The 10,357-nt window shown below is 52.4% G+C and overlaps 1 protein-coding gene and 1 non-coding gene across 2 annotated transcripts; both read right to left on the bottom strand.

Annotated features, from left to right (window-relative positions):
• Window positions 1–219: 219 nt before the first annotated feature.
• On the bottom strand, window positions 220–291 carry Trnaa-cgc (transfer RNA alanine (anticodon CGC)). The gene has a single exon. It is a non-coding gene; the product is annotated as a tRNA-Ala (tRNA).
• Window positions 292–4,240: 3,949 nt separating this feature from the next.
• LOC144146435 (uncharacterized) lies at window positions 4,241–5,467 on the bottom strand. Its single transcript, XM_077678390.1, has one exon. It carries the CDS (start codon window positions 5,432–5,434, stop codon window positions 4,241–4,243), a length of 1,194 nt encoding a protein of 397 aa, XP_077534516.1. The 5' UTR covers window positions 5,435–5,467.
• Between the last annotated feature and the right edge of the window lie 4,890 nt (window positions 5,468–10,357).

Raw genomic sequence — 10,357 nt, forward strand, 5'->3', positions numbered from 1 at the left:
GGATAAGCGCAAGTGTCAGATATGGGAACCGTCACACTCATATTAAATTATGGAGCGGCCCCGTGCAGCTCCTTCAAAGTGAACGATCGAGCGGTAAAAAAGCGAAATACTCGGCTCTGAAACAAAGAATATGTTATGGTAAAAGGAAAAAAAAAACAGCATTAGAACACCTGCATTCGTTATTCTAAAAACTGGGTAAATATTGAAAAAACGAAACATTGGAGGTGCCGGGGTTCGAACCCGGGGCCTCTCACATGCGAAGCGAGCGCTCTACCACTGAGCTACACCCCCATTTTTTTTTTTTTTTATTGCAACATTTCAGTACAAAACAAGCACCATCAAACTAAAAACTGCAACGATAAAACTGCTAGTCATCACCTTGACAGCAGAAAAACGATTAAAATTGTTTGAGGTTGGTCAGTGTTTCCATCACAGGCAACCACTCTGGAGGCTCAGGCTGAGCCCTCCACACTTCAATAATCATACGCATTGAATCAGCGAAATATTCTCTTGACCATTTAGCGTCAACGTCCCTATGGCGTATGGCCATGCGGGATTTCCAAATTGCATGTAGGGCCAGGACCATCACGAGGTCGTAAGGTACTTCGTCACTCTCAATAGGTAAAAACCTAATGCCGTGAGCGTCCAGGGGAAAATCTTTTTTGAGGGTTCGCTGAAGCACGTCCCAAAAGAAGACCCCGTCCCAGCAGTCCAAAAACACGTGTTCTACAGTTTCGGGTTTTCTGCACGGGTAGCAGTCCACCCCACCCGGCAAAAACATTCCCTTTTCCTTCTGCCACGTTTTCACATCAAGGACGCCCGAGTGAAGTTTAAAGAAAAACGTCTTAACCCATGGGCCAATCGCCATACGTTTCACACGCTTGAGCACATCCTGTCCTGGCCCTACACGGTACAGCGATCTATACAATGGAACGGGAAGTACGGAATCAACGAGGTCATTATACAATCTTTTACGCGTCACACTAGATAAGTACTCTAGCGTGAAGCGTGCACGCAAAAACATGGTGGCTTGTACCACCTCACGGAAGTAGCCTTTCGTTGCGCCAAAAGATAAAGAAGCTGACGTTACAACAAAATCAGGAAGCGCTCTGGCCAACTTCACCTGACACACAGTGCGCAAAAAGGAGTCCTTCACATCCCGAAGAAACAAAAAACGATTTACCACTTGACGCAAAAACAAATGCGATAATGACAGGCCACCAAGACGCACGCGCCGAAACAGGTTCGTACGGCTTGTTCTCTCCCATGACGACTCCCAAATCAACATAGCAAAAACTCGGTGCAAGGCCTGTACACGTGCCCGCGAACAATGCAACACCTGTAGAACGTACCACAGTTTGCTAATTAAAAACACATTACACACTGATGCCCTAGCAAATATTGAAAGTCCGCTTCCCTTCCATTTCTCGGCCTTTTCACGCAATTCGACTGTTTGACTGCGCCAATAAGGGTCGCTGTCTACATAGTTCTCGAGGGGCACTCCCAAGTACTTCACCGGCGTCGTCTGCCAGCTGATACACTCGAAAACACTAGGCATACTGTCCCACTGGCCATGCCAGAAACCAACACATTTCTGCCAATTAACACCACTGGCACTGTACTTACAAAAACATTTCAAGGTGTTTACAGCAATGCTTATGCTTCTCCTATCAACAAAAAAAAGAGCAATGTCGTCAGCGTAAGCTAACACCCGCACTTCACACGACTGAAGTTTAAACCCTTTGACGTCTTTGCTCCGGATTACACTTAAACAAAACGCTTCAATGTAGAAACAAAAAAGCAACGGAGACAATGGGCAACCCTGACGAACGGCACGTTGAACAGGAACGGGTGCGCCGATCGTTTTGTTAATAACAAGCCTAGTAGAACACCCAGTGTACGCCATGCGCACACCATTCAGAATAACAGAACCAACATTCACGTGTTCCAACATATTTAACAAAAGTTCGTGCGACACCTGATCGAAGGCTTTAGCCATGTCTACCTGGAGCATTGCCAAAGTCCCTTGCATGGCGTCACAACACTCCAGAACACTTCGGGCAGTATGAATATTTGTAACTATCGACCGCCCTTTGATCCCGCACGTTTGATGCGGCCCTACCAGGTCCTTTATGACAGTCTGTAAGCGGCCTGCCAATATTTTCATTAAAACCTTATAATCGACATTTGTCAGACTGATAGGACGATACCCAGGGATCTGCCTGAGTTTCGCAACCTCCTCCGATTTCGGTATAAGCACAGTGTGCGACACGAGAAAAGAAGGTGGCAGCACACCTTTGTGGTACGCCTCAGAGTAAACTCTACATAGGACCGGGCTAATGTCACCCTTAAACGCCTTGTAGAAAGCAGCGCTCAGGCCATCGGGGCCCGGCGTCTTCCCTGGGCTTAACTCGTCGATAGCGCCGCGTATCTCTTCTACTGTAATATCTCTTTCGAGATGCGCCATAACTTCCTCGTCTAAGCACGGTAACAAAGACGTAAACTCTTCTCTAAACTTGACGGCATCGACAGGATGACAAGAAAACAAATTTTTATAAAAGTCACAAAAACAGCGCTCTATATTAGCCTGGTCACTATAAACCACACCTTCGGCTTCAATTTCCACTATCGCATTTCTGCGCGCATACTTCTTTTCCGCGCTGAACGCTCTTTTAGTCGGCGCTTCCCCGTGCAAAAATCTCTCAGCTCGTGCGCGCACAAGCGCACCCTCATACTTCTCTTTATCTATTACTTCGAGCTGCGCTTTTAATCCTCTAATGTCATCCTTCAACGCCCCGGGCGATTCACATTCTTCCTTAACGTAAACGTCCAGGGTACTTCGTAACCAGGCTTCTCTTTGCTTCTCGTCGTATTTGATTGCGGATGATCTTTCAAGGGCCTTTAACTTAACTTCTTGTTTGAAGAGCTCCCAATTGAGAGTAAAGTTAAGGTTCTCTTCTCCACCGAAAAACGTCCGTGCGCATGCATTAACGGCCTCAGTGAAATGTTCATCCTGCAGCAGCTTGTTATTAAGCTTCCAAAGCCCCCAACAGAACGCGTTGCCTGGTTTTACCATTCTACCAACGGTTACGGTCACAAGACAGTGATCGCTGAAGGAAACGGGGGAAACTCGGTAGCTATCACACTCCGGCAGAATCTCTGACGAAACATACACTCTGTCGAGACGCGCATGACTGTTGCCCTGGAAGTGTGTATAGCGAACGGTACCGCTACTGCCAAGGCTATCGCCCACATCTTCCAGCGCGAAGTCAGCGACGATATCAGTTAAAACTATCGTACTCGCATCGCGGAACCTTGTCGAGCTACTTTTGTCTTGCGCAGAACATACGCAATTAAAGTCGCCAAGTAAAAAAACGAGCCTCTCCGTATCGCAAAACCCGCGAACATCCTCAAAAAAACCCTTCCTTTCCGCTGCCTTTGTGGGCGCGTACACACAAATCAAGCGCCATTCGCTTGACGATAAAACAAAATCGCACACAACAAAACGCCCACACTCGGACGCGGTGACGGTCTCTAGGGTTGCCCCCAAACTCCTTCGAACCAACAGGGCAACGCCCGCAGACATCCCGACCGCGTGAGCAACGCACACGTCGTACCTCGACGCAAACGGGCGCACCATACGATCTGTCTGCTCCTCTCTCTCAACCTTCGTTTCTTGTACCGCCACTATATCCAGGTCCTGTTCGGTCACTAAACGATACAACTGATTCTGCCGTCTCCTGTCAGCAAGCCCCCGGACGTTAAGCGTGGCAATACGGATTGGCGTGTTTAAATACACCAGGTTAAGAGAGAAAACAAACAGACCCGAAAGCATTTATGCTGGTACATTTGACAAATGAAAAAAAAAAAAACAACACAACACCGTAAAACGACGAAAACAGCCCCCCCCCCTCCCCCCATGGAAAAAAACAAACGGATCCAACTTGAGCCCGTTGAGAGAGCTTCACTTGACGCTCGTACATACAAAACACCCCAAACCCCCACCCTGAAACGAAGGAAGAACTCTTCGACGCCCAACACACCCCCCCAAAAAAACGCGCAATGACCGCAAGGAAAACCCTTCGACACCCGACACAGAACCAAAAACCCACGTAATACAACTAACGAGCTTAAACCCATGACTAGAACACGCCCTGCACTTTTCTTGCTTTTCAAAGACACACAAAGAAAACTTAAAAATACTTTTAGCAGTCCGAAAACGAGGGCAAGGATGGCGTTCTTACGAATTCTTTGTTGCCGTGGGTCCTCTGTCGTAGGGCGTGTTGAGCTTCGGCTTGAAGCTCGAGCGCCGCGACGTGGGTCCCACACTCACCGACCCCCCCGCTACGGAGCCATCCCCCCCTCCGCGTTGTCCGACACTGTCTTGACGCGGCCGCTTGGCCACAGACTGGTCCTGGTCGCCAGTTTTCAAGTCGACGCCCTCTTGGGGGGCGGGAGATTCCAACGCCGCAAACTGACCCGCCACGCTCACCGGGCTCTCACCGTCGCCGTCGTACGTCAGCTGGTCTCCTTCGTTGACACTTTGCGCAGGTAGCACTACGACGGCGGCCGACTCCTTCACCTCAGCGCTCTTTTCAGGCGGCGCGTCCTCCGTCACCGGGTCTCCTCCGCCCCCTGCTGCAGCCGCCTCCGTCTCCTCCTCGTCCATGATGTTCTCCGTTCGGTCCACATCCCCCACCGGTCCGGCCACCTTGGCGTACGTCCGCACGCACTCGTTCGCTTCGTGACCGAAGCGGCGGCAGAGAGTGCAGCGCGGCACCTTGCAGTCGCGCCTCATGTGCCCCGTGCCAGAGCAGCGAAGGCACTGCGGGGCCCTGCCGGGCACGACCACGAGCGCCTGCTCGCCTGCGACACGAAGCTGGTGGGGCAGGTCCTCAGCCCTCACGCCCGCGTTGAGCTTGAGGGTCACGGACCGCGTCGTCGAGCCCTTGTCGTGGACGCCTTGAACACGCCAGCGCTCCCGTGAAACTTCGCTGACCCTCCCGTAGGGAGCCAGCGCAACTCGTACGTCGTCCTCGGTCACGTTGTAAAGCAGCCAGTGGAGCTTCAGCCGCAGGTCCTGGTTGGCAGGGTCAATGACGAGGCAGTGTCGACCTTTGACGTGAAGCTCCTTTGCTTCCAAGATCTTCTTGACGCCTAGCTCCGACTTGAACGTCACCGCCCATACATGACTCATTTGGAACGCCCCCAAGGCAAGTACCTCAGGGAGCAATTCCAGCCGAGCCAAAGTATCGCGGAAATCTTCAACGCGATACGGGCGCGCACGCATGTCACCGTGCAAAAAAACGGTATTAAAAACAATACGTCCTGTAGGCAATGTCGGCAACGAAACTTGATAACAATCGTCCTGAGCAAGAAACCTGTTACCGCGGCCGGGAACGGCCGCATTAACCGCTCCTGAGGAGCCCTGCATCCTGCGTCCGTTCACTGTGGTGGCCGGAAGCAGAATCCCACTGAGCTACACCCCCAGGACGAAGGCATGTCCCGTAAAAGACAAGTACATAGAGGCGTCTCAATTCTAGAGCTATGCCTCCTCTACAAACTTGCCCGATGTCAACCATCCATAGCGGCGGCAATTAGGCCTAGTTTCGACCTTCAAGAGTCCAAAAAGTAGCAATCGATTGCTCGTTCCCTAGCTATCGCGATTGGAGAATAATCAGGTGTACGTAAGGACTGAACGTACACCTGCTTTGTGCATTTTGTCTTTTTTTTTCCACCTCGCGTTGTGCACGTGCCAGTATACGCACACAGCGACAGCTCCGTGGTGCGTCGATTAACCGTCGCCGAGCATGCGGCGGTGGCTAGCGGAAGCTGCCGCTCTGTGCGTATACTGGCACCTGCATCTTTGCTGTTGATAGTTTTGACGACTGTACATTGTGAGGCGCTGAGGAAAATTACTGTATAAGTCGGAATATAGGTTGAGCCAGAATGCGGATTGACTCCCTTACCTTGCAGCAGAAAAAATGGAAAAAAGCTACGTGCACACGAGTTTATTAAAGCTAGTACCAGCATTTGTTTTGTCTAAGGTTACTCAATACAGCCGTCTGGTATCTTGTCGTACAACCGCTTCTGTGTAGCTGTCTCCCATTCAGCAAATCGTCCTCGGCGCAGTCCAGGGAATTTCTTATGGAGTACTTCTGAAACACTCTCAAGGTCATGTCATCACGAAGCGAGCGCCAAGCATGGGACACTTATTTGTCTAACACCGCGAGAGCCTGTCTCTGCAGGTGGCCAGGCGTCTTGGGGTTGCCGCCACCCATTTGTTTGGTAGAGACGCCGCGCACTGCTCGGGGAGAAAAGTCGCCATCTGTCCTTCAGTTCCAGTTGCACAGCGCGGTGCCCACGATACGATGTCTTCTGAGCGTTGCATACCGAGAGCTGCTCCCTCAGCTTACGCCAATAGCGTGAACTCTTTTCGAGTACCTCCCCCCCCCCCCCCCCCCAGCGCTGTAGTTCATTTCTGTTTGAGCAGTGAATCAATGCTGTCACACTGCACGAGTCTTGTACTGTAACCTCGCCCGTCGGGGCATTCTTCTTGTCTGGCTTCAGCCATCTCTTGTCATGAAGTAAATAAGTTACGTTTGCCTTCGGCTTCTGGTCTTCTTCAAGGCAGCAACATTGGCTGGCCGCTCGCTTCACCACGCTACCACACGTATGTCGGAGGCGACGTAGCTCGGCTCGGGTACGCCTCCCCGTACGCAACAACGGGTTGTCAGCGGTAGGATGACAACGTTCTAACAACTGGTTGGCAGTGGTCGGGTGGCAACTTCGTAACACCTGGAGCCAGCGGGGCGAGATCTAACACCACCGACGTCAAGGCGGCTTCGGACTTCGCAGAATTCACGGCGGTCAATAGGGAGTGCGGGGCTTTTCTTCACTGAGTTTTACCGGGCTTCTGAGGATAGCTGGTAGGGCTGGTGTTTTTGTCGCGTGGGGTATTCGCGCAAAACAATCTTGGAGCAGTGGGAAGGCAGTACTCTAGACCGGACATGAATTTGAAGGCGTTGAAAAAACCACAGTGGTTGGAGCTTGCAAAAGAGTCGCGCTTGGATGTTACGGACGCGCTGAGAAAGCCAGAGCTGATACAGGCTATACTCGCTGTTGGGGCTGACGATGACGAGCTGTCTGAGTGCATTGAGATGATCAATGGCAGGGAGACCGCTAAACGTCAGGCTGCAGAGGCTGAGCGCCAGAGTGAGGAACGCGAGAGGCAGAAACAGGAACGCGAGGAAAGAAAACAAGAACAGGAACGCGAGGAAAGAAAGCGAGAACGGGAGCAACAGCATGAGCTGGACATGAAGCGTCTAGAGGTCGAGGCGTCTTGACCTAGGCGTAAGAGTTGCAGGAGCGCGCATTCTGCGGTGACTGAGCGACCTACGTTGCAAATGAGTGACCTAATGCCACCCTTCAAGGTAGGAAAAGACATCGGTCTTTTTTTGGTCAATTTCGAGCGTACGTGCGAGAGGGCCCAGTTTGGCCGAGACTCATAGCAAAAGCTGCTTACTCTTTTTCCAGGTGAGGCATCCGACGTGATGGCCCGCTTGCCAAAGGAGGAGGCGGACGACTACGAGAAAGTCCGGCAGAGGCGTTTCGCCAGAAATCCCGTGAAGCCGAGAAGTCGTACTCGGAGTTCGCCTATAAGCTGAGGCCTAACATGGAAGAGTGCCTCAAAGAGGCAAAGGCTTTCGGAGAGCACGACAAGGTAGTTGAGTGCTTCGGTCTCGAGCAGTTTTACAGCCGTCTACCAGAAAACCTGGGTCTTTGCGTGCAAGACAGGCCAGGGGTAAATACTGTGGATAATGCAGCTCAGCTAGCCTACGAGTTCGTCGCATGTCGAGGTGCGCAGGGGCCGAAAGACGGCCAAAAAGAGTTCAGGCCGGGGCCTAATAAGTCATGGCCAAAAGGCAGAGCTCACCAGGAAGACGGTGGAGTTAGCAAAGTCGTTCTCTCGGATAGTGAAACTGGCCGCGAAAACGAAAAGAGCGCAGACGCTGAGGAGCAGCGCAGAAAGAAAGCTTTTGAAGCGCGCAAACAAGCTGCGTGTTACAACTGCGACGAGACGGGGCATTCCGCGGCAAGTTGCAAAAAGGGCACGTTTGTCTTCATCGTGCTAGATCAGAGTGAGGACGGCAGGCAGTTTCTGGAGCCGTGCGTACGTGAGCCCGTGGTCAACGGTAAACCATGCCGAGTTTTTCGCGACTCCGCGGCGACGGTAAACACGGTCCACCCTTCGTACGTTGAACCAGATCAGCTGACGGGACAAAGTGTTTGGGTGAAGCAGGCCGTGGTAGCACAGAACGTGCGCCTGCATATTGCTAAAGTCAGCATCGCAGTCCGTTTGGTGAACTTGTCAAGCAGGCGGTGGTATCCCACAACTTCTTCCAGAATACAGGCACCTAGGTATTCTCGAACAGGTCTGATCAGCTGTAGCGCGAACAGGGTCAGTTTTTCGAAGCGCTTCCGCGCAAACTATCAGCTGAGCTCGCTGCGAAGGGCTCAAGTAAGAATAGTGTCGCCGCCTCTGAGAGGAACGGCGAGACTCAGAGAGAAGGCGAGGATAGTGCATTTCCGGAGGCTGTGCGTAAGGCCCCTATACTGTGAACGGAGATGTGTCAGCGTCGTGTCCGCGGGAAAGCCTAAACCGCGACGATAGCGAAAGGAGGCAACACGAGTCCGTTGAAACGAAAGGTGCTTCTCCGGACGCGAGTTCAGAACCGAGATACGCTGGGCAGAGCCAGCAGTCAAAACACTGAATGGTTTTCACGGTGCAGGTAAGCTTAACGATGACGCCGCAACTGAGCGAGTCGCTAGCGTTCCACCTCCAACTCAGATATTCGATGGCGAGCAACGGCCAGCCGAGCATGTAGCGATTCCGGTGTCGCCTGGGGATGTGCCGTCTTCTGAGACCGGGCCGCCCATGCCTAAATTGGCCTTGACAGCCGGAAAGGAGAGCGAAAACACCCTGCGGTGTTCGCTTACCGACAGTGTCGCAAAAAATGTGGCAAGAGCTCCTATGCGCACCTGCCGAGTGGCAGCGCCACACGCACGCTGTGCGCCGGCTCTCAGCGGACCTAGGAGCGCTTGAGAACGAAAGCGCACGCCTTGATCGAGCGGTGGAAAGTAGAGCAGTTTTCTCCGCGCGCTCGAGATACGTCTCGGAAGAAGGCCGATGTCCTCTCGACCGGTCGCAGCAGCTTTCAGAGAACGGGTGCACTTAAGGTGCGATTGATAAAGGGGAAAGCTCAGGGCAATGACGAGAGCTCAAATCGTAGCTCTCAGCGCGAGAAGTGGCCTTAGACGCCTGACTTTTTCAATTTCATTGTTTTTCATGAAGCAGGTTTCGCCCTTTACGATTACCTTTCTTTTTGTGTAGGACATTTCCAATCACGTGAAACGTCACCTTTCAAGTTTGTGTGATTGCCCAAAGTGCTGCTGGGCTAAAATATAACTAGTGCAGTTAGTAATTAGCGTATTTTATCGCAACTAAAAGCCTGTTAGAGGTACAGCGTGGATTTATCTTCGCACTTGCCGGCGGTGCGGTTGTGTCTTCCTGTGTTGTTTTGTTGCTTGCCTGACCATGCCAGAGACGTTCTTGGGGAGCCACTATTCGTCCAGTGACCGGCCCGGTGAAGCTCGTACCCACACGTTGCTAGAGCCTAGGCCTGAAGTCGAGCGTGTGGCGAGCACTTCTCTCCGAAAGCATCCCTCCAGACAACGGTTGAAGGCCCTTATCCATCGGGATCGCAGACCGCCGGCGGCGAAGCTGTTACGACCCAGCCCGCCACAGGGCTTTGTGCAACACTCCTCGGCTGTGTGGCGAAGCCTCCAATACGTGCGCCTTTCAAGCAAGCCCCCCTGCCGGTGACTCCCGCTTGCAGCCGACGGATTCAAACGCGCCGCTACATGTCTGGATCGCTGGCGCCTCGCTATCGGCATGACTCAAACTTCGGCGGCGACCGACACAACACGCAGAGACTTGTCCGAAGGGCGTGCAAGCTGTTGCGGAGACCTCCTCTCTTTCCTCTCTCGGGCTCAGCGTGCGCCGCTACTTCCGACCTCTCCTGAACTCTGGAAAGAGTGTTCTGTGCCGTTTGTGTCGTGTGCACAATCTAGAGGGAACGCTTGTTTGACCGTTAGCGCTTTGGGTATAAATAAGACCCACCAAGTGCTGTAGTTCATTCCTGATGCAGCAGTGAATCAATGCTGCCACTCCTCTAGTCCTGTACTGTAACCTCGCCCGTCGGGGCATTGTTCTTTGGCTTCGGCCCATCTCTCGCCAAGAAGTAAACAAGTTAGGTTTGCCTTCAGCGTCTGGTCTTCTTCAATGCAGCAACAT

This window comes from Haemaphysalis longicornis, unplaced genomic scaffold (assembly GCF_048455015.1).
Source record: "Haemaphysalis longicornis isolate Haplotype H1 unplaced genomic scaffold, Haemaphysalis longicornis Haplotype H1 scaffold_7, whole genome shotgun sequence".
NCBI classification, from domain to species: Eukaryota; Metazoa; Arthropoda; class Arachnida; order Ixodida; family Ixodidae; genus Haemaphysalis; species Haemaphysalis longicornis.